The sequence below is a fragment of the Hakea prostrata genome, chromosome 4 (assembly GCF_041222555.1).
Source record: "Hakea prostrata isolate BN-2017 chromosome 4, UWA_Hpros_2, whole genome shotgun sequence".
NCBI classification, from domain to species: Eukaryota; Viridiplantae; Streptophyta; class Magnoliopsida; order Proteales; family Proteaceae; genus Hakea; species Hakea prostrata.
This window is the reverse complement of record NC_142603.1, coordinates 49425742-49450134: the sequence shown is the minus strand read 5'-3', so window position 1 is coordinate 49450134 and position 24393 is coordinate 49425742. Positions and strand designations below refer to the sequence as shown.

Below are 24393 nucleotides of genomic sequence, written 5' to 3'. Positions count from 1 at the left end.
GCTGTCAGCATCTGATACTAAGGTACAGCAGCCAATCCTTCAAATAACTTCCCAATAGGTTACTTAGGGTTGGGATCCTTGCTGTCCAAACCAGAATATAAATGAACAGTAATAAAACTTAACACACATTGAAAATACTCTGAGAGTCCTGTGGCTAGGGTTACGTTAAGCTCCAAGCCCTGGGTATTGAAGGTGAAGGTCTAGTGTTATGTTTGGACAGGATTAGCTCTGAAAATTTATGGAAAATATTCTGTTTTTAACAGTCTGCAATTGCAGAATTTTCCAAATAAATTAGGTCTTCTAATGTGTTTAGGACTCTTGATTAGGGTTAGGTGTGGATCGAAGGTAGGGTAGGGGCCTAGGGGGTGAGAATGCTAGTCCCAAAGGGGTTTAGGCTTTGGAATAAGGGTTGAGGAGATATTGCATTTCTAAGGGAACTAGGGTTTTGGGGTTTCAATGGAGAAAATGAAGTTGAGTTTAGAAGTAGGTAAGGGGGAGGAATGGTGCGATCCTAGGGGAGGGTTAATAGGGATGAAGGTTTAGGGAATATAGGACCTGGGAAAGGGGGAAGGCTGGAAGGGTTCTACTGCTTCAAGGGGGAGAAGAGGGGGAGGGAGCTTGCAATCGGGTAGGGTGGGGAATGGGTTGGCAATGGGGCTGGGTTGTACTTGTTTAGGAAGGGCTGTTGACTGAAGGGGCTGAGTTTAAGAAGGCTCTAGGACTGCTGCAAGCTTGAAGAAGGTGAAGAAGAAACCTGTAATTGCAGAAAGTTCTCAATTCCCTCAAATCCAGGTTGTTGACTAGCTTTCCACAGCTCCCAAGTCTCTGAAATTTTATTAATCTTCAACTGATTTGTTTGCAATGAGGTTGGGGCTTTATATAGCCTTACACTTGAGGGAAACAGACTAAGATCCTAGGAACTTAATTGGACTCAAACTGGGGAATCCACTTTGGATTGGGATAGCCTTTACAATTAAACAAACTTGTAAAAAAGGGATAATTACTGTTGCCCCCATGTACTATAGCTTAACTACTAATCAAACCCTGTTCTTTATGAAATTAATATTGCTCCTGTCACTTCTGACAGTGTTAAGTGGCTGTTAAGATTGGATATCTAATGTCTATCTTGCCCTTCATTGGAATTAAGAACTCAAATACAATACTACTCTCATTTTTAAAGACCATAATGATACTAGTTTTATCCTAATATACTTATCATGTTAGATTTTTATCTTTTAGATAATTGATTTTGGATTTGAATCCCAAAACATCATCGTCCCCGGAAACTCTATCCATTTCCTTCAAAATAAAGAACAACTCACCTCCTATCTTAGATATTGTCCAAGCAATGTTTGAAACGTTCATCCCAATAATCTGTTTCACAGTTTGACATACCCAACACAATATCATTGCTGTTACAGCCTGCTGGGAACAAAACTGCCATTATTCATCTCAATGCCTGGATCACATTTCTGTACTTGGACAGGTAAAAAAATCCTCCACTTAGATGAGAGACTGGTTCTTCACCAGCAAGTTTATCAGCATCATCTGTTAACTCAACACCTTCATCCACCACTTTTGGTTTCTCAATGGGACAAAAACCCAATATCTTGTCTCTTTAAATTGCAATTCACTGGTTTTTTTCTAGTGGTAAAGAAGAATTTTTTCCAATTCAAACACGAACTCTTCAGGGATCTCGCTACTTTCATCCTTGACAAGACCCTCCTCAAATTCTTTGGTTTGCATTTTTTCAAGAACAAACATAGGGTCTTCTTCATTATTGCCTTTGGAACGTTCATCAACCTCGAAATTATCCATCCCCTGTTCCTTGTTTCCAATAAAATCTCCAAAGCTGACTCCTTGCCTGGTGAATGGTTGCTTGCCTTTGGCAATGAAGCCTTGACCATGAATTCTTTGCTTTCTGACTTGCAGATTTCTTCAGGAGACAATGATTCTTTAACATGGGTAGCACCATCTTGATCCTTAACTAGCATTCATTCAAACAGACCATGAATCTTCTCCTTCTGCTTGTTGGTTGTCAGAGACCCACTTCCCTGAAACTTTACAGACAGAGGTTCAATATAAAAAACAACATCAACAGTGACAGACCTATTCACTTCTTCACCATCTTGAAGATTGGGACCGCTTGAATCCACTACAGAGCTCTCCTCTATATTACAAATCTCAGAGTTGTTGTTGATGATGACTGTGCTATCAGAAACCTCTAGATCAGTTACTTAATTTTCTTTGCTGACAGAGATCTCATAACCTTCTATCGGTTTCTCTTTCTCCAAATCCTCTGATTCTTCTTCAGGTAAGACTGCAATTTTTACTGCTTCTATTCTTCTTTTGAGCCAACTCATGTAATCGTTTCTCAGACAGTCTGGCAGATCTCACAATGAGAACTGGAAAACTGGGGTTTTTCCCCCCCGCTCTTCTCCAACCCATCAAAGTAACTGTTTCAGAAATCTCTTATTATTTTTGCTTTCAGTTTCAACTACTGTTCTGTTTTTGGGTTGGTACAAGAGAGCTCTATGAGATCTTTTTGGTTGCATCAAAGATTGATTCTGGGTTGTCTAACAATCCTTCAATGTGGTGAAGAGCTTTCAGCACATCAGCCATGGCTGCATTGGTCATATTCGCTGGAATCTTGTTCTTCTCGCAGAGAACTTGGAGTTCCTCCTTGTGAGATTCTGGAAATCCATTGCAGCTCATGATTTTGAAAGATTGCTTAGGGCCTGTTTGGTTACATGAGTCTGGAGATTTCAAATATCTAGAGATTTCAAATCTATAGATTTCAAATCCATGGAGTCATAATTTATAAAATTAAATGTTTGGTTGTGGAATGAAATCTGTGGATTCATCCTAAAATTTTGTAGATTTTTGTGAATGTGCAACTGTATAGCTTTTTTCAAATCTTTGGATTTCACCCCTTACCCATAAGTCTACATATTCACATTTTTAGTGTAAAAAGGTGAATCTCTAGATTTCATGAATCTCTAGATTTTTACAACCAAACGGATATAATTCTCAGATTCATGAATGGATTCATGTAACCAAACAGGCCCTTATGGGTTTTCTGAACTTCTTTACCTTACTGATATTCTTAGAGTCGTTGACAGGAAGAAGTGATGACCTTTTAAGAGAAAATGGTGGATTCAAAGACTACTTTTTCCCATAGTCAACTAAGGATAATAATGTGACTTGACATAAGTAAAGAAAAAACTTCTGGGTAATTTTGGGATCCTTAAAATATATAAGGATGCCATGTCTTCATTTAACTAACGGAGCTTAATGGTAAGGGGGCATTAGTAAATGTGGACAAACTTAAGGTTGGACGTAGTTTTAAAAAATATGGGGGATAAGATAGTAGTAGTTAAACTGTAGTACTAGGGGTAACAATAATTATCCCCCCCACCCCCCACCAAAAAAAAAGAAGCAATCTAGAAAGGAGTGTTCTTGAGATCTCCCAATAAAAAATACTTGCAAAAAAAAGTAACCAACTTCTCGAAGAAATCCTACTTGAAAATTGGATTCCATTGTGACTCTTACTCAGACAGGGACTCTTCAATAACTTGTTAACGAATGACTTAAAACAAAAATTAGATCTAGACTCCTTGTGGAAAGTGGAGTACAACTAAGGAAGATCCCTCTCTAACTGGCTTTCCTAACTAGATTGGGGCTCTAACTGGTTGTCCAATCGAAAACAGAAGGTAGATGTTGGATCCTAAAATTATTCTGGAATTAACTAGATCCTTTTTGTACCCAAAGGGTGTGAGAAAATGACCAAATTGCCCTTCTGAAGATTTTGCCAGCTCCTTGGTGCACCACCTGGGCCTAGTTTTGGGCCCAAATTCTAAGGGACCCTATGCTTGCTGGATCTGGTTAAGTCAGTGTGGCTTGTGTGTCTTTGTTGGTGCCAAGAAGTTGTCACATTATATATATGATGGCATCTTTAAAAACTTACCACATGTAAAGGGTGCAACTTGTTGATCTTTTGTTTGTGCTGAAGAAGCTGCCCCATTTTACATAGAGTGACAACTGTAGAAGCTTCAGTGGGTGTAGGTCCGAGAGCCATTATCAATGCAATTGGGCGGAGTTCTTAATTGCTAAGGATTCATTGCTGGATGGTAGTTCAGTTAGTTTGACTGTTCAATCTAGTTTGGATCTGAAAATGTTCTTTTGAAACATTTGCGCATCAATTTGAAAGGATATTGACCCATTTAATGATGCAAAGGAAAAGTGCAATTTCAGTCTGAGTAAGTTAGCTTTTCTTATCTATGCAGACGTATATACGTATGTATAAAACTGTAATCAATCCCATGATCTCTAACTAGTACTAGGTAGAGAGAAGAAGAAAGAGAAATTCAGGGAGAAGAAGAGAGAATAATTGGAGAACAAGGCTGGGTGATAGAATCTATGCATTCTACCATACCAGCAAGCATATATTTATAATAAACTGAATTAGAATTAGAGAAGGAAATGTAACTCAAATATAACTCTTTAACTCTTACGTAATTAAGGCTAAAGCTTTGTAGGAAACTCTCTTAGATTAGGACATTAATAACCAAAAATCCAAACCAATAAGGAAACCACTGATAACTTAAGACCCAAACCAATTAGGAAACCATGATAAGGGGACTCCTCCTGTTGTGTTACATTATGTTCTCTCATTATCCTTAAAAAAAGAAAAAACTGCATGCATCTAATTCAATTGGCAAGTAGGAAATATCTCAAGGTTCTTCTTGTTTGTTTTGCCAGGTTACATCTTATGCTCTTGGGTCAACTGACTTGCTTGGTATTCAAATAGATGCAGCAATAAATCCTGGTAGTTATGTCACCCAACTTTCGTTCCATTTTGCTTCAACTTCTAATTCTCCTATTGTGTCTTGTGGTTTTTAACCCCCACCCCAAGATTTCTTATAAAGGCTGAAAAACCCTATGTTCTTGATTTTTCAAATCAATTCCTGTAGGCATCTTTCTTCTTTGCTAATTAATTGTCTCATTGTAGGAAACAGTGGTGGTCCTGCCTTCAATGACAAGGGGGAGTGCATTGGGGTGGCATTTCAGGTAGATTTCCGGTGCACTAAAGCGATCATCCTCTCTTTCCATCTCCAAAATTTTCCATATTGTTCCCATAGACATGTTTGTTTAATTATAATTATGATTTCCAAACAAGTTCTCTTCTCCCAAAACAGATTATCTCCTGTTTTGGCTGTATCTATCACATTTCTTACGGGACGTTTCATTTAGGTTTACAGATCCGAAGAAGCTGAAAATATTGGGTATGTAATTCCCACAACAGTTGTAAATCATTTCTTGGAAGACTATGAGAGAAATGGAAAGTATACTGGTGAGGAACTTATCTCAAATTAGTTTCTTTCTGATTTGCTTGAGTAGCATATGTGATTCCTCGTCATATTTATAATTGGACTGCTGCATCCCTTTCTATAGTCAGTTTTTGGGATGTCTTGAACTCTTGATTGAAAATGAACTTCAGCCCCACCAAAAAAGGAGGATTTTCAGCAGTTGGGAAGACCTGTTTATACTTAATTATAATATGGAATTCCATAGGCTTTCATAAAATAGGAGGATACATGCAGATTTCCTATATGAATTAGAAAAAATTAAAGTTGTACTCTTATCACGTGAACTTTTTTTTTTTGGGGTGGGGGGTGGGGGTGGTTATTTTGTTTCGTTGATTGCTTTAATGATTTTCTCATTCACATTGCAGAATTGATCCTTAATTTGCAAATTGTTAATTGGTATCATTGCTGCACCTTTATTTGTTTTCTTGTAGTCTTGATATACATAATTAGAATAAGCCTTGTGCCAACTAAAATGAGGTCAGCTACATGGATCCTTCCTTCCAATCAGATGTATTTGAGGCCATACAAGGCCTAAACCATGCATATCTTTTCTCACAGCTTCTCCTAAGATTATCTTAGGTCTGCCACTAGCTCTTTTAGTTCCTTTAATCTGGATTAAGTCACTCATCCTATGGGGTAAAGACCTCTATTAAACATGGCCATGCCACCTCAAATTACTTTTTTGTAGATTATCATCTATTGGAGCTACTCCCAAACAAGGTTCAAAATCTTGGTTTTAAGGCTGGTTTCGGCTAGCCTCGGAACCGAGATATGGTCAACATCTCAGTGGGATGGGCTGAAACTAGTGAATTTTCCTTGTAAATTTTGGTCCCTTGTTTTGGCCCTATTTTGACTGGTTTTTTACCTGAGCTTTCACACACACCTTATTTGTAGCCTTATAAACACAATTAAAGCGCTTCTTTTGCATAAAGAAACAATGAAAGGTACTTGTTCATATCCCTTCTAATTGAGAGATTTATAATCTGTTCCTACAAATGCAAGGAGTTGTAAGTTGTAATCGATGAACGTTAAATGTTTAATACAATCAACACTCAATGAATTGATAATAAAGAACATGATAACCACAAACAAAAGAAGCAAAAATGAAACTTCTGCCAAGATCTCCACTTAATTCCATGATGACCCTCCATACTAGGATTACTCAAGAATTTTTAACAACATGGATTCATAGAGCAGGCCCCTAAACTAAAACTAAGTATATATTGATTTGAAGTTTGAACAACTAACATGTATTGTTGGGTCAACCATAAAAAATTCAAGATTTTGGGAAGAAGTGAAGAACACACATCCTTTCTTCAGATAATCTTTGGTCTGTCTTAATCCAGCAAATGAGGAAGAACCATAAAGAAGTGGAGGCATTTGAGGAAAAATAGAGGTTTTAATTTGTTGGTTGAGTTCTACTAGGAGTTCAACTCTATTAGAGTTTTTGTGTATGTAATTTTCTGTTTCTTGTTACCTAAGTAAGGGTATTTATGTAATAGTGTTCTTCCCGCTTTATTATAAATAGAGGGTTTGAGATCACACTGATCTATTCAAGCCATTCAAGTACAATTGTTTCTTAACATGGTATCAGAGCCAGTTAATTAGGGAAGAAGAACAGAGAAAGGAAAAAAGAAACGAAAAGGAGAAGAGCAGAAAAGTTGAAGAATCCCCCTGCACCACCACCGCCGCTGCCCTTCCTTTAATTGCACTACCATTGTCGTCACCGCCACTCTTGCACCACCATCGCCTTGGCCCTTCTTCTATCACTGTGATTTGATCGTAGCAATGTCAGAACCATGGATTCCTTTTTTAGGAGCCTTCTTCCATCGAGAACCAGAGACACTGAAGCCTTCTGCCATCATGCCAACTAGAGAAGCCTAAGCCTTCATCGAAAACTAGAGCAACCTAATCACAGAACCATCAATTATTTTTAACCTTCCACCATTGTCTTCCGCCGTCACCTTTTGTTGTCAAAAACCAAAGAACCAGATTCTTTTTTCAGCCATCGTTCTTTTGGTTTTTGAATCGACAATATAAAAAAGCCCTCTTTACAACCATTGAACCAAAACCATAGACCATACTAGACTAGACTAGGGGTTTGTTTGTGAATTCATATATATGTAGGGTCTCTTTAGAGAATTCACAGATTTTCAGGGGTCCATGTAGAAGTATCCATATATTATGCTGAGTTGCGATCTCTTTGGCAAGAGTTGGATCATTATGGGGATTATCACCCCACTAATCCAGATGATGTGGCGACTTATAAGAAGCACATTGATAAGATTCGAGTATATGACTTCTTGGCAGGTTTGAACGTGGAGTACGATCAGATCAGAGTGCAAGTCTTAAGTCGTTCTCCCTTTCCTACACTATAACAGTCTTATGCTCTTGTTCAATATGAGGAAAGTCGTCGATTAGCCATGCTTTATACTCTTATTATGGAGAAATCAGCTTTACAGTCTGTTCGCACTAAATTTGATCCAGCTAAGGAGATTGTCAAGTGTGAGCACTGTCACAAACCATATCTTATCAAGGCAAATTGTTGGAAACTTCATGGGAAGCCTGTTGATTTTGAGCAAAAACGAGCACAAAGAAAGGTAAAACCAAAGGCTAATCTTTCTGAGACAGTTTCCACCACACCCTCTGCAGACGTTGGTTTTTCACAGGAGGAGTTCACTACTCTGCAACGTATTTTGCAGTCTTCTACTGCCGGTACAGCCTCGACCACTGCTTCCTCTACTACCCATACAAACTCCTACCTTGCTACTTCAGGTAAAACTTTTACAAGCTTTCAAGCTTCTTCAGTTTCTACTCCTTGGATCATTGATACAGGAGCCACAGATCATATGACAGGTTTATCCTCCTCTTTCTTACAATATTCTCCAACTTTTGGAAAGGATAAAGTTCGAATTGCTGATGGCTCCTATTCTTCCATTGCTGGAAAAGGGACCATTCAACATTCTCCATCACTTTCTTTTTCTAAAGTTTTACATGTTCCCTATTTCTCTACTAACTTGCTCTTTATCGTAGTCTTACACATGACTTGAATTGTAAAGTGACTTTTTTCCCATCTTACTGTGTCTTCCAGGATCTGGTCACGGGGAAGGAGATTGGACGTGGTGAACTAGACAATGTACTTTATTTGCTCGAGCCGACTGGAGAATTTGCGTCTGCTTTGACTACATCTTCTAATCCGGTCCATTCGGTAATATCAAACCTTCATCAGTGGCACCGTAGGCTTGGTCATCCCCCCTCTAGGAACTCTTTAAGAAAATATTTACTGATTTGGTTTCTTCTTGTAATAAGGATAATTTTTTTTGTGAAGCCTGCATTTTTGCAAAGCAGACTCGTTCTACTTATTTACCTTCTCTTCACAATAGAAAACCTATTCCTTTTATGCTAATTTATACTGATGTGTGAGGTCCTTGCCAACGTGTGTCTATTACTGGCCATAGGTACTTTGTTACTTTTATTGATTGTCACTCTCGTTCTACATGGATTTATCTTTTAAAACAAAGAAATGAGGTTTTTCGATGTTTTCGTGATTTTCATAATATGATTAAAACTCAGTTCAATGCTACTTTGAAGATCCTTCACAATGACAATGGCACAGAGTATATTGATGGTGAATTTCAAAGATATCTCTCTGACTCTGGCATAATACATTAGACCAGTTGCGTTGATACGGCTGCCCAAAATGGGTTGGCCGAAAGGAAGAATCGGCATCTCTTAGAGATAGCCCGTTCCATTAAGATTGCTATGAATGTACCTGACCAGTACTGGAGTGATGCTATACTCACTACTTCTTACCTTATGAATAGGATGCCCAGTAGGATACTTCAGGAAGCCTCTTATTTTGTTATTCCCCCAAAGGTTTTTGGATGCAAGTGTTATGCCAGAATCACAGCCCATCAGAGTAAGCTGGCTCCCCGCGGCCTATGCTGCATATTTTTTGGGTATTCTGCTACTCAGAAAGGGTACAAATGTTATCATCCTCCCTCCAGGAAAACCATTGTATCCAGGGATGTAATTTTTCATGAGTTTTGCCCTTACTATACACCTCTCCAGGGGGAGAGTCCTAGAAGAGAGGTGTTTTTTCCGACTCTAGATCTTCCTATCACACACCAACACAACTTAAGAGTCCCAGAAGAGTTTATTGACCAGGGGGAGACTTCAGCCAGTATACCTGAGGACTCTAATCTTCCCCCTTCAATTTCTGAACCATGAGAAGAACCTAGCCAGGGAGAGACCACTCCTGTGAGACACACTGTTGGGGTCTTTCAAAACCAGATTGACCAAAATAAGGAGGTGCAGGGCTTACAGAGGAAGAAATACAACCGACTAAAGCAGATGGAGAAAGGTGATACGTTACCCTTGGCCCCGCTCCGATCGATTCTCGCCCTTTAAGGTATCTTCTTCTGATCTTCCTATTGTTGTTAGAAAAGGGGCCAGATCTTGTACTCAACATCCCATAGCTAAATATGTTTCTTATAACTCTTTGTCTGACTCCTAACGTGCTTTTATATCCTCTTTGTCATCTGTATTTGTTCCTAAAAGTTGGTAGGAAGCCTATGCTGATAAGAGATGGAAGGCAGCTATGGTAGAGGAAATGCAGGCAATGAAGAAAAATGACACTTGGGAGCTGGTTACACTTCCTCCAGAAAAAAACTAGTGGGCTGCAAATGGGTATTTGTGGTTAAACAAAATATGGATGGATCAGTCAACAAGTTGAAAGCTAGATTAGTTGCAAAGGGGTTTACCCAGACCTATGGGATTGATTATCAGGAGACATTTGCCCCTGTTGCGAAACTAATGGTTAAACAAAATATGGATGGATCAGTCAACAAGTTGAAAGCTATATTAGTTGCAAAGGGGTTTACCCAGACCTATGGGATTGATTATCAGGAGACATTTGCCCCTGTTGCCAAACTAAACACTGTCAGAGTTCTGTTGTTTGTAGCTGTGAACAAAGACTGGAACTTGCACCAACTAGACGTAAAAAATGCTTTCTTACATGGGGAGTTAGTAGAAGAGGTCTATATGGAAATCCCACATGGTTTCTCCGATGACAATATTGCAGGGAAAGTTTGTCGTTGAAGAGGTCAATTTAAGGGTTAAAACAGTCTCCTAGATGCTTGTTTGGACGCCTCCTGAAGGCAATGACTTCTATTGGGTACAAGCAAAGCAATGTTGATCATACACTATTTGTCAAGAAGTCAGGTACTAACATCACACTTCTTATTGTCTATGTAGACGATATTGTCATCACAGGGAATGATGGTGAAGAAATTCAAAAGTTGAAGGACTTTCTTGGCAGAGAGTTTGAAATTAAAGATCTAGGGAAGTTACAATATTTCTTGGGGATTGAGGTGGCTCCATCAAAGAAAGGTATATTCCTATCCCAAAGAAAGTATGTCCTAGATCTATTATCAGAAGTGGGAATGTTGAGGTGTAAAGCAGTTGATACCTCTATTGAAGCTGGAGCTAAACTTAAATAAAAAGAGGGAGAACCAGTGGACAAAGGAAGATACCAAAGGCTGGTAGGGAAGCTTATTTACTTGTCCCACACCAGGCCAGACATCTTATGCTGTAGGTATAGTGAGCCAATTCATGCATGATCCATATTTAGCTCATATAAAGGCTATTATCGAATACTACAGTATTTGAAGGGAACTCCTGGAAAAGGAATACTTTTGTCATCCATTGATAATCTAAAAGTAGAAGCATACACTGATGCAGACTAGGCTAGATCTCCAGACAAGAAGTCAATTTCAAGTTACTATACCTTTGTTGGAGGTAATCTAGTTACTTGCAGAAGTAAGAAACAGAATGTGGTAGTTTTATCTAGTACTGAAGTTGAATATGAGCTATGGTTCATGGAGTTTGTGAGCTACTATGGTTGAAAGGCTTGCTGCAAGATATTGGAGTCCAAGTTCCAAACCCTATGATGTTATATTGTGACAATAAGGCTGTTATTAGTATTTCTAATAATCCGGTGCAACATGATTGAACTAAACACATTGAAATTGGCAGGTTTTTTGTCAAAGGAAAGTTGGAACAAGGGCTCATCTGCATGCCTTTTGTAAGATCTGGAGACCAAGTAGCAGATGTTTTCACTAAGGGTTTGAAAGAAAGAGATTTCCTTCCTATTTTAGGCAAGTTGGGCATGACTAATATCTATGCCTCAACTTGAGGGGGAGTGTTGGATTCTATTAAGAGTTCAATTAGAGTTTGTATAGGAGTTAAAATAGAGTTTGTATTCATGTAAAATTATATTCCTTGTAATAGTGTACTTTCTACTTAATTATTAATAGAAGGCTTGAGATCATTGATCAATAAGCCATTCTACCACAATTGACTTTCTCAACACTAGCCTACTAAATAAATATACTTCTAGTTTTCATGTCTTGAAAGACTGCACTATTCACCATAGCACCAACATGTACATATACATGGAGAATTACAGTGTCCAAAGTAAAAGAAGCTCTCCGCAGGATAAAAGTAAGTAAGGCACTAGGTCCAAATAACATCCCAATAGATGTATGGAAGAGCATAGGAACCTATAGGCTAGCTTGGTGACTAACTTGGTCTTTCTTTCTTTCTTTCTTTCTTTCTCTTTTTTTTTTTTTTTTTTTTTTTTGGGGGGGGGTTTGAATAACTCTCTCCGAAGATCTGGAGATGTAGAGGATCAAACCCTGTTAATGCCAGATAAATGGAGGAGAAGCATTGTGGTACCAATTTACAAAAATAAAAAGAAAATTCAAAGCTACATTAAATATAGAAGCATAAAACCAACGAGTCATACTATGAAATTATAAAAGAGGGTAACTAAAACTCACTTGAGACATGTAACCACTATTAAAAAGAACCAATTTGGTTTTATGTTGTGAAGATCTAGAATAGAAGCTATTTACTTTATCATGAGACTTATTTAAAAAGGTATATAGAGTGCAAAAAGGATTCTTCATATAATCTTTACTGACCTAAGAAAAGCCTACAATAAAGTCCTTCAAGAGCTAATTTAGCAAGTATTAGAGAAGAGTAATGTTTCAAGTAAACATGTACATAGTTAAGGATAGGTATAATGGTCCTAAGGTGGTGAATTCCCGATCACTATAAGGATACATCAAGAATCAACTTTAAACCCTTATTTATTTGCACTTACCATTGATGATTTAACCAAATACATTCAAGATGAAGTTCATCAATGTATGCTTCTCATTGATGATATTGTTTTGATGGATGAGACACAAACATGGATTAATGCCAAGTTAGAGATATAAAAAACCAACTTTTTGAGTTAAAAGATTTTAAACTAAGTAGAACAAAGAAGGATATCTAGTGTGTAATTTTGGGCATGCTCGGATAGAAAATGAGGTGATAATACTTAATGAGGAGATTCGCCAAAGTTAAAAAAGGTCCTATAAAGGATGATGTTTATCAAAGAATTAAAATAAGGTGGATGAAGTGGAGAGGTGCATCCAGGGTCTTGTGTGATCGACGTATTCCTTTAAAGCTTAAAGGAAAATTTTATAGGACCGTCGTTCAACCAGCTTTGATGCATGGTGTAGAGTGTTGGGCAATTAAAAAGAATCATGTAGATAAACTTAGTGTAGCAAAAATGAGGATGCTAAAATGAATGAGTGGCAAAACTATGAAGGATAACATAAGGAATAATCAATATTAGAGTTGGTCTAGGAGTAGCTCCCATAAATTAAAGCTACTAGAAAGTTGTTTGAGGTGGCACGGCCACGCTCATTGGAGGCCTGTTAATACCCATGTTCGGAGAAGTGATATAATCTAGATTGAAGGAATCAGCAGAGCTAGAGGCAAACCTTAGATAACCTTGAGAGAAGCGGTGGGAAAGGACATGCATAGTTTAGCCCTTGTTTCTAGCATGGCCTCAAACAAAGTTGACTGGAAGGCAAGAATTCATGTGCCGACCCCACTTACTTGGGACAAGGCTTCTTGTTGTTGTTGTTGTATAAAGTATAATGTTTCCCAAAGAATTAAAATAGATGGATGAAGTTGAGAGGTGTGTCCGAGGGTTTTTGTGATCAACGCATTCCTTTAAAACTCAAAAGAAAAATGTTTTACGACCATCGTACGATCATCTATAATGTATGGCATTGAGTGTTAGGCTGATAAGAAACATCATATAGATAAATAGCAAGGTAACAAATATGAGGGTGTTGAGATGGATAAGTAGCAAAACTACGAAGGATAAAGTAATAAATAATCATATTAGATTATGAGCCTGGTTCAAGTTTTGATGAGATCTCGCCAAAATTTTGCTTTTGAAAAAACTGAGATGAATCTTGATAGGAAACAAAAAAAAGTCTTCTATTTCCGTTGTTTCAACCATTTCAATCCATCCCATGTCATATATTCTTATGTTTCAAATCTCAATCACCTCAACAGTTGCGCGAGCTTCCAAATTGGTTTTTTGAATTCTGTTAAGAAACGATTGTGCTTGAATGGCTTGAATAGATTAGTATGATCTCAAGCCTTCTATTTATAATAAAGTGGAAAGAACACTATTACATTAAATACCCTTACTTGGATAACAAGAAATAGAATAATTACATGAACAAAAATTCTAATAGAGTTGAACTCCTAGTAGAACTCAACCAACACTCCCCCTCAAGTTGAGGCATAGATATTAGTCATGCCCAACTTGCCTACAATAGGAAGGAAATCTCATTCCTTCAAACCCTTAGTGAAAATATCTACCACTTGGTCTCCAGTCCTCACAAAAGGCATGTACATGAGCCCTTGTTCCAGCTTTGCTTTAACAAAAAACCTGTCAATTTTAATGTGCTTAGTTCGATTATGTTGCACATGATTATTAGCAATATTAATAGCAACCTGGTTGTCCCATTCTAGCATCATAGGGTTTGGAACTTGGACTCCAATATCTTTTAACAAGCCTTGCAACCATAGTAGCTCACAAACTCCACGAACCATAGCTCTATATTTAGCTTCGGTACTGGATAAAACTACCACATTTTGTTTCTTACTTCTCCAATAACCTGAAATTTACTTCTTTTCAGGAGATCCAGCCCAATCTGCATCAGTGTATGCTTCTACTCTTAGATTATCAGTTGGTGACAAAAGTATTCCTTTTCCAAGAGTTCCCTTCAAATACTACAGTATTCTAGTAACAGCTTTCATATGAGCTAAATATGGATCATGCATGAACTGGCTCACTATCCCCACAGCTTAAGTGAAGTCTGGCCTGGCCTGGTGTGGGACAAGTAAATAAGCTTCCTTAACAGCCTTTGGTATCTTCCTTTATCCACTGGTTCTCCCTCTTTTTCCTTAAGTTTAGCTCCATCCTCAATAGTAGTATCAACGGCTTTACACCTCAAAATTCCCACTTCTGATAATAAATTAAAGACATACTTCCTTTAGAATAGGTATATACCCTTCTTTGATTTAGCCACCTCAATCCCTCGAAAGTATTGAAACTTCCCTAGATCTCAAAGTCTCTGCCAATAAATTCCTTCAACCTTTGAATTTCCTCATGATCATTCCCTATGATGACAATATTGCCCACATAAACATTGAGAAGTGTGATGTTATTACCTGACTTCTTAACAAACATTGTATGATCAACATCGCTTTGTTTGTACCCAGTGGAGGTCACTGCCTTCTGGAGGCGTCCAAACTAGCATCTAGGAGACTATTTTAACTCAGAAATTGACTCTTTAACTGACAAACTTTACTTGCAATATTGTCATTAGAGAAACCATGTGGGATTTTCATATAGACTTCTTCTTCCAACTACCCCTGTAAGCATTTCTTTACGTCTTATTGGTGCAAGTTCCAGTCTTTGTTCATAGCTACAGACAACATAACTCTAATAGTGTTCAGTTTCGCAATAGGGGCAAAAGTCTCATGATAATCAATCCCATAGGTCTCAATAAACCCCTTTGCAACTAGTTTAGTCTTCAACCTGTTGACCGATCCATTCATATTTTGTTTAACCACAAACACCCATTTGTAGCCCACAGGTTTAGGAAGTGTATCCTGCTCCCAAGAATCATTTTTCTTCATTGCTTGCATTTCCTTTACCATAGCTACCTTCCATCTCTTATCAGCCTAGGCTTCCTGCCAACTTTTAGGAACATAAATAGATGATAGAGAGGATACAGAAACACAATAAGAGTCAGACAAAGAGTCATAAGAAACATATTTAACTATATGATGCTGAGTACAAGATCTAACTCCGTTTCTAACAGCAATAAGAAGATTTGAAGACGATATCTCAGGGGGAACAATAGAATATGATTCTGGAGCAAGAGAATGAAGTGGTAACATGTCACATTTCTCCAACTGTTTTGGCCGGTTTTGATAAGTCTACACCTCCTTATTTTGTTCAATCTTATTTTTAAAGACTTCAATAGTGTGCCTCATAGAAGTGGTATCCCCCTGACTATGTTCTTCACATGGTTCGAAAAATGGAGGGGGAGAATTAGAGCCCTCAGATATACTAGCCAAAGTCTCCCCCTGGTCAAGAAACTCTTCTTGAACTCCTAAGTTGTATCGTGGTGGTGTATGGGAGTCTATGTGTGTGATAGGAAGGTCTAGAGTTGGAGAGAACACCTCTCCTCTAGGACTCTCCCCCTAAAGATGTGAATAGTATGGCGAGACTCATTAAAAATTACATCCATGGATACAATAGTTTTCTTGGAAGGAAGATCATAACATTTGTACCCTTTCTGAGTAGCAGAATACCCCTGAAATATGCAACGTAGGCTGCAGGGAGCCAGCTTACTCTGGTGGGCTGTGATTTTGGCAACATAACACACACATCCAAAAACCTTTGAGGGAATAACAAAAGAAAAGGCACATGGAGAATCCCATTAGGACATTTAAAACCAAGTATCCTACTGGGCATCCTATTCATAAGGTACGAGGAAGTGAGTATAGCATCACTTCAGTATTGGTTAGGGGCATTCATAGCAATCATAATTGAATGAGCTATCTCTTAAAGATGATGGTTCTTCATTTTGGCATCCCAATTTTGGGCAATCATATCAACACAACTGGTCTGGTGTATTATGCCAAAGTCAGAGAGATATCTGTACAATTCACCATCAATATACTTTATGCCATTGTCATTGCGAAGGATATTTACAGTGGCATTGAATTGAGTCTTGATCATATTATGAAAATCACAAAAACATAGAAAAACCTCAATTTTTTTTGTTTTAAAAGATAAATCCATGTAGAACGAGAGTGACAATCAATAAAAGATACTCATTTTTTGTTTTAAAAGATAAATCCATGTAGAATGAGAGTGACAATCAATAAAAGTAACAAAGTATTTATGGTAAGTAATAAACGCACATCGGCAGGGCCCCACACATCAGTATGAACTAGCACAAAAGGAATAGATTTTCTATTATGAAGAGAAGGCAAATAAGTAGGACGAGTTTGCTTAGCAAAAGTGCAAGCTTCACAAAAAAAAACTCATCCTTGTTATAAGAAGAAACTAAATTAGGAAATACTTTCTTGAAAATTCCTAGAGGGGGGTCACCTAGCCTACGAAGCCACTGATGAAGGTCTAATATTACCAAAATGGACCTGATTAGAAGATGTAACTAGAGTAGATGTAGATCCTTCAATCGACTCGAGTAGATAAAGTCCATTGTCTAATTTACCACATCCAATCTCCTTACACGTTACCAAATCCTAGAAGACACAGTAAGATGGAGAAAAAGTCACTTTACAATTCAAATCATGCATAAGACTACTGATTGAGAGCAAGTTAGTAGAGAAAGAGGGAACATGTAAAACTTTAGACAAAGAAAATGATGGAGAATGTTGAATGGTCCCTTTTTCAGCAATGGAAGAATAAGAGCCATCAATAATTCGAACTTTATCTTTTCCAGAAGTCAAAGAATAATGTAAGAAAAAATAGGATGAACCTGTCATATGATTTGTGGCTCCTGTACCAATGATCTAAAGAGAATAAACTGAAGAAACATGGAAGCCTATAAAAGTTTTACCTGAAGTAGCAAGGTAGGAGTTGGTATAGATAGTGGAGGAAGCACTAGTAAAGGCTATATTGGCAATAGAAGACTGCAGAATACGTCGCCGAGTAGTTAACTCCTCATGTGAAAAACTAACATCTGCAGAGGGTGTTATGGAAACCGTCTCAGAAAGATTAGCTTTCGGTTTTCCCCTTCTTTGTGCCCTTTTCTGCTAAAAAATAGCAGGCTTCCCTTGAGCTTCCAACAATTGGCCTTGTATGAAATGGTTTGTGACAATGCTCACACTTGACAATCTCCTTAGTCGAATCAGATTTAGTGCTAACAGACTGTAAGGCTGATTTCTCCACAATAAGAGCAATAAAGCATGGCGGATCAACGACTTTGCTCATACTAAACAATGGTATAAAATTGTTCTCGTATAGGATAGGGAGAATGACTCAATGCTTACACTCTTATCTAATCATACTCCACATATAAACCTTCCAAGAAGTCATATACCCAAATCTTATCAACACGCTTCCTATAAGTAGCCACATCATTCGGATTAGTGGGGTGATAATCTCCATAATGATTTAACTCCTGCCAAAGAGATTGCAACTCAGCATAATATTGGGCCACAGTCAGTTCCTTTTGGATAGTCTCATGAAGCTTCTTCCATAGCTCATAAACCTGTTCATCATTCCCCAACTGTCCATATATTTTAGTAGTAGCCTTTCAGATTTGGGCTATAGTATCAAATAATAGGTATCCACAGGCAATATTTGGATTCATGGAATTCAAAAGGAATGACATAATAAGAGAGTCATTCAAGATCCATTTATCATGTAACACCTGTGGTGTTAGATTCGATAGTGGCACCCGTAATGTGTGCAACAAGTCCTCTTCCGATAATAGTTAGGTAGGCAGATCTAGACCAAATTAAATAATTTGTTCCATCAAATCTTATCGAAAAATGATGAAGAATGGGGTAATATTTGGAGCAGTGGAGGCAATAGTACCATCGGTGGTTGCCATGCCAAAAAAAATGTTTGTAGTTCTTGAAGTCTTCACCTTTTAAAACAACTGAATGTCGCAAAATGGAATAGCTAGACCACCCAAACATATCTAGGGAGTTATAGGGTCCATAATGTAAGTAACACCATTAATTTTTTTCTCTCTCAAAAGAGACTCTTGGATATATGAGAAATCACAAATAGACCCCAGGGTATATGCAAAATCACAGATGCTCTTTCTTCTTCTGTTCACGAGGTCAAGGGGTACTTTTTCGATCTCTTCACTTTATCTTCTCCTTTGTGGGGGTGGCTTGTGGGGTCTATTCTGAGTTGTATTTGTTTTATGTAGCAACTTTAATAGAAAGGTGGGGAAATCCTTTTGTTTGGCAATATTTGAATCTTCATTCTGAGTTGGTAGATCTCTAGCTTGCTTGTGGATATTGTTGTGGGGTTGATGAGGTGCTTGTGGCCTTTTACCTTTCTTAAACAATTCTAGTAAAATCTCTGTACCAAATAAGAAGGGGGGAGGGGAAGCAGGACTAACATAGTGTCTACTTTTTTTTTTTATATTATATTCATTGTTATCGTTAAATCATAAACATCTAGAAATGCCTTTGTCATCTTAAGATTGGATACAGAATCATAGTATTGTTATGTGGGAAGTGGCTCATTCATGCATTAAGAAAGCTTAATTCCATCAAATCTCTCTCTCTCCCTCTCCCCTTTCTGTTTCATGAGCTAGGAATCAATGTAGTATTCTTTCCATTTCAGCTTCATGAGTAATGGCAAACATGAACTTTCAGGATTCCCCTCCCTAGGAGTCTTACTGCAAAAGTTGGAGAATCCAGCACTCCGTGCATGCTTGAAAGTTCCATCTAATGAGGTACACTATCTTAAGGCTGCCAATCTTGATACGCTCTTGTCAAATCTGTAGTTGTAACTTGTAAGTATTTTTTTTTTCTTCCTGTTTATCTGACTTCAGTAATTGAACTATTATTGAACGTGCAGAAAACAATTTTTGCTGATTCCATGAATAGTTTTTTTAACCTATCATGTTGTTGGTATATGAGCTTTCTGAGAGGTTGAAACTTGAAAGGGATATGAAGGATGGAGGTTCAGAAGGGCAGGGTGGGTATCTGCCTCTGTTCTGACATACATTCAGATAGAGGATTCTTTTGTGAAAATGCTGGATAAGTACAGAGAATGGAGGAGCAACAGAAGCCTTGGGTTTTTTTATGATCGACGAAGAAAAACATGGAAAGGAGACTGGGGCACATAATATGTGGGTATATGGGTACTGTTAGTGCTTGTAACCTATTCATCTACTACCTTCAAGCTCTCAGACATTAACATGCCTGCTCACAATCCTACTAAAGCTTGCAAGCTCTTGGCATATGAAGCTGAAAAGGCAAACACCAGTGTGAGCTTTGAAACTAGGCTATGATTTATTTGCTGACTTTGTCAGTACCAAATGTTTTCCCTTCCTTTGATGAATCAGTACTCAATGGTGTGTTCAACAGCATGTTGAAACCCATGGAGGGATTTTTCTCCCCTTTAGCGCAACTTTAACAAGTATGCCCCTCAGCTGTATGTCTTAGATAAGTCTGTATTTTGTTTTTAATTGTGAGCAGTTGTTTAGATACAGTCAAGTTTTGAAATCTCAGTTTGACACCGGTTGTGACCAGCCGCAAAACGGAGTTGGGGTCGAAATTTTGACCAACTCAGTGGAAACCTGGGATTTTTTCCCAGAACATCTTGATGGCTGGTCAGTGCTGCTTTGATGGGTTTTTGACTTGGGTTTTTGCATACACCCTATTTAAAGCATAAGTTACACAGTGGAAGAGGTATGTTTCATTAAAAAAGCAACTAAAAGTACTTAGTCATATCCTAGTAGTTGAGAGATGTGTGTCAGGTTTCAATAAATACAAAGAGTTGTAAATTGTAAGAAAAGTAGTATTTTAACATAACGTTTTAGTATAGACCAATTAGGGTTGTCCATCTTCACGACCACCGGCATTCCATGGTGGTGCTTTTTTTCCCAGAAACCAAACGACGGAGCCATTTGCCCCCTTCCTTTTAATTTCAATTTCCCCCCCTGTATAATGTGATACGAGTAACCCGGCTATCTCACAAATCACAATACCGATCTCTCAAAGAGGTGCCCCTAGCTCCAGGGACTGATTAACCCCGTGAGATGTCCGAAGCCACGTGACAATCTACTTTCAAAAGCAAAAGCAAAACGGAGAAACAAACAAAACAAAAGATACACATAGCCTAGTGAGTGAGGGTGGGATTTACCAAAAATAAGAGAGGGAGGGTGGGGAGAGAGAGAGGTTTGAACCAATAGATGCGTGGATATGAAGAAGAGATGGTGAAGCAAAGTACCTTCAACAGAGCAGCGCTGATGGAGGGTATTTGGAGGTTATGTTTAACCTTATAAGGGGAATGGTCCCAAGAAGACTTGACATGTAAAACTCATCCCCTATACAAAAACTGAAAAATTAAAAAGAGAAACTTCCGCTAAAAATCAGCTACCTAGTTCTGTATTTTCTTTCTTTAACCCTGCCCTTTTTTCATCTTCTTCTATTTGCATCAATTCACTAACCAGAGAAGTACAAAATACTACATGAAGAATTCGGTCTAGGAAAGCGTACAGTATTGGGCTATTTGATGGTCGAAATCTTTGAAATCCTAGAACCCATCAAGGACATCAAACAAGCAGATGGCAATATTACTTTCCCCAAAGTTATTGCTATCACCAGAATATATTTCTCCACCATTAATGGTGTCGTCATCTTCAAACTTTATTTGGAATCTCATCTGATTTTCTTTTGGAATCCCAAGCTTGTCATTCGATGCTTCAAGAAGACTTAGGTGGATGAATCCAAAATTCTCTTATTCGGTGCACAACAGAGAGTGAGAGAAGAACAGCTCAACTGCTCAACATGTCGTTGAATGCAAGTTGTCTGGAAGAGGAGACGACCCTTTTTTTCATAAGGAAAAAAAAAACTAAGATTAATTTTTTCCATTACTTAACTAAGGGTAATATTATAATTTGACAAAATGGTAAATAAATAATGAGATAATTGCAAAGTTCTTTTGGAGTTTTAAAAAAAATAGAAAGATGCCATGTCATCAGTTAACTAACGAAGCTTAACAGTAGGGGGCATTAGTAATTGTAGACAAAGTTAAAGATTGGATTAGTAATTTAAAAAAATATAGGGGATAAGGTAGTAATAGAGCTATAGTATAGGGGCAACAATAATTATCTCTTTTTTTTCTCTTTTCTTTTTTTTTTTTTCAAAATACATTATATGAAAATTAATTTTGAAGCCAAAAAAGAAAAGCACTCCACAAAAAAATGTTTAACAACATAAAGCCATAGATCATGCTTCTATGTTTAACATAGATTGATTAGAAAGGAAACAAACATTTTTCGATGCATCAACTATCAAGAAATCAAAGTTTTGGATGAATACACATGCCTAACTTCTTTACTCCCCAATAATCCAACAAAGTTTATGCTTGATGACAAAGGACTAAAGGAGTCTAGGGAATTGAGGGAGAAATAGGGATTTGAAGCCAAAAAGTTGGATCTTAGGTCGAAATATGTGGATCTCGTCCAAACTAGGTAATTTAAAGAATGAAGATGGACCAAAATGGTCAAAAGAGTCAAGATGATTGAGATGTGGTCAAAATTTCAACTGAGATGGTCAAAATTTTGGAGAATATTTTGGCCCCAAGGTTTGTCTCGGGTGGCAAAAAATCTGAACTTTCGGTGGTTTTGACTGAAAATTTAGACTATGGATACAGTAGAACTGTGATATACTTATCATCCTTTTGGAGCCTGGAAATAAAGAATACTACTTTTTTTGCCATTTCCCATACCCCACCCTACCCTACATAAGAAAAGATACTCAGGTTTTCTTCTCTAGTGCATGAGCCACATGACAAGGGCTGGCCAGCACAACTTGGCACAACTTTAAATTCAAGATGGATTTTAAGCATGAGGTCTTTCGCCAGAGCATACAGCAACACAGCCCCACCTGAGGCTTAATCTTTCTGAAAAGGGTAGCACTCATTCTCAGTCCTCAAATCCATGTTCTGAGATGGTGTGTATTGTTTTTAACTTCAGATGTTTTCTGTTGCTTTTCATAGTGTAATACTAAACAGGTTACAAGTATGCTTGAGATGTGCTCATGTTTTGATTTAGATACCTCTTAACTTGAAACTCATATTTGATCCAACTTGCTGAATTTTTAACCAAGCAAAGTTTAAACTCCTCGATACCCTTTATACATATGCTCATGTATACCTAGAGGGGAGGGGCTTGGTGCAATTGTAAGGTGACTCCGTAGTGAGGTTGTGACCATGTGGTCATGGGTTTGAGTCTGGAAACAGCCTCTTCATAAAATAGGGGTGAGGTAGCTTATGTTATGACCCATTCTCCCTATCCAAACCCGACAGTTGTAGGCTCGTGCTGTGGGTATGTGCTCTATACTCTTTGAACTACTCTCAACTTTATAATATACCTCATTTTGTCACCCCGAACAGTCATCAATATGTCTGCACTTAGGGTCAGACACACTTGTCTACATGCCCACAATGTGTTGTTACAGGCCATGGACAATAAGATGACTGTTACAGGATCGTAATGTGAAGTGGGACATGTATGGTCAAACTACAGGGGTGTCAGCTGCATTATAGCTATTTTATGTGTTTTAACTTATTATTTCTTAACTTCATAATTTATGCTTGAATGTCCTTTTATCTGTTATCCAAGTCATAATGAAGTGAGTAACTGATTAATTTATTTGGTGAAAGAGTTGCGTGCTTGAGAAGTGAACACAAAGATTTCTTTTGCTAGAATCTAAGAAGTTCTATGTTAGTGCACAACTGTATTAGACTACATTGTGAATTTCTTCTTTTTTTCTCTTTTTGGGAAGCAGTGCCTTCTGTGCAATTTCTTATTCCTACATTCATATGGAGATGTCAATCACTGTACCTATTGAACATCCTAATCATTTTATTGTTGCTGTGACTTCTGCTTCAGGGTGTTCTGGTACGGAGAGTTGAGCCCACTTCGGATGCAAATAATGTTTTGAAAGAGGTAAGCTGACTATTTTCAACTACATCCGGGATCTCTGAGTAGCAACAATAGTCAGTTAGCACAACCACTTGGAAGGAAATTGTTATTTTGTATGAGGGTACCCAAATAAATCAACTGCTTGACGACTTAGTAAATCTATCTGATGTCAGATCATGATCATTTTATGAAGACTTGTATTAAATAGATGGTCTCTATACAATTTGGAAACAGAATCTGAGATGAAAAGACAAAGGGTTGAAGTTAGTGGCTTTGGAGATTCAAGATCCGACTGTAAATGATGGCCACAGTGCTTCATTATACTTACTTCATGAAGGTGGGATACAGGAGGAACAATTTAGACTTTTAAGTCCTTCTAATACCCCAGTTCATCATTTGATATCTCTTCCAATAAAGTGCTGTTTTCGTTGGATAGTGGCTTCATTTAAATGGATTGGCTATTTCAGTTAAGGGGGAGGGTTAGTGTGACAGGTAGGCAGTCAGCTCTGAAAAAATTACCTAGTCAAACCCTTTTTACATGGATTCTACAACCTTACATGGTAAATGCCATACTAGGGCATTCCCCAACAAAATAAGTGACATGCTACACTATGGCCAGGGTGTAGTGATGAGTCGGCAAGGGTTAACTAGGACATCCCCTGCAAGCGATGGGTCGCGTAGGCTCCTAGATGCGGTGATAAATAGGCAAGAGTTCCTGGGATATTTACGAGTGTGGATAAAGAAGTTAGTCTAGAAATGTAGGAACAAATTGGCATCTTGGAACATGAAATCTTTGATAGGTAAGAGCTTAGAATTAACATATGTTATGAGTAAAAAGAGGATTAACATAACTTGCATTCAAGAGACTTGATGGAGGGATAAAAAAGTTAAGGAGTTGATGACTATAAACTTTGGTACACTAGGGATAAAAGTAATAAAAG

At 37.9% G+C, this 24393-nt stretch overlaps 1 protein-coding gene across 1 annotated transcript in view; it reads left to right on the top strand.

Moving 5' to 3' along the window:
• The window catches only part of DEG2 (DEGP protease 2), a 61351-nt gene that overhangs the window by 26640 nt on the left and 10318 nt on the right, over positions 1 to 24393 (top strand). The window contains exons 9-13 of the mRNA XM_089153369.1: positions 4762 to 4828; positions 5012 to 5070; positions 5254 to 5353; positions 19170 to 19249; positions 23420 to 23476. Of these exons, the coding sequence (XP_089009495.1) occupies positions 4762 to 4828; positions 5012 to 5070; positions 5254 to 5353; positions 19170 to 19249; positions 23420 to 23476 (363 nt within the window). The remainder of the gene's footprint in view (positions 1 to 4761; positions 4829 to 5011; positions 5071 to 5253; positions 5354 to 19169; positions 19250 to 23419; positions 23477 to 24393) is intronic.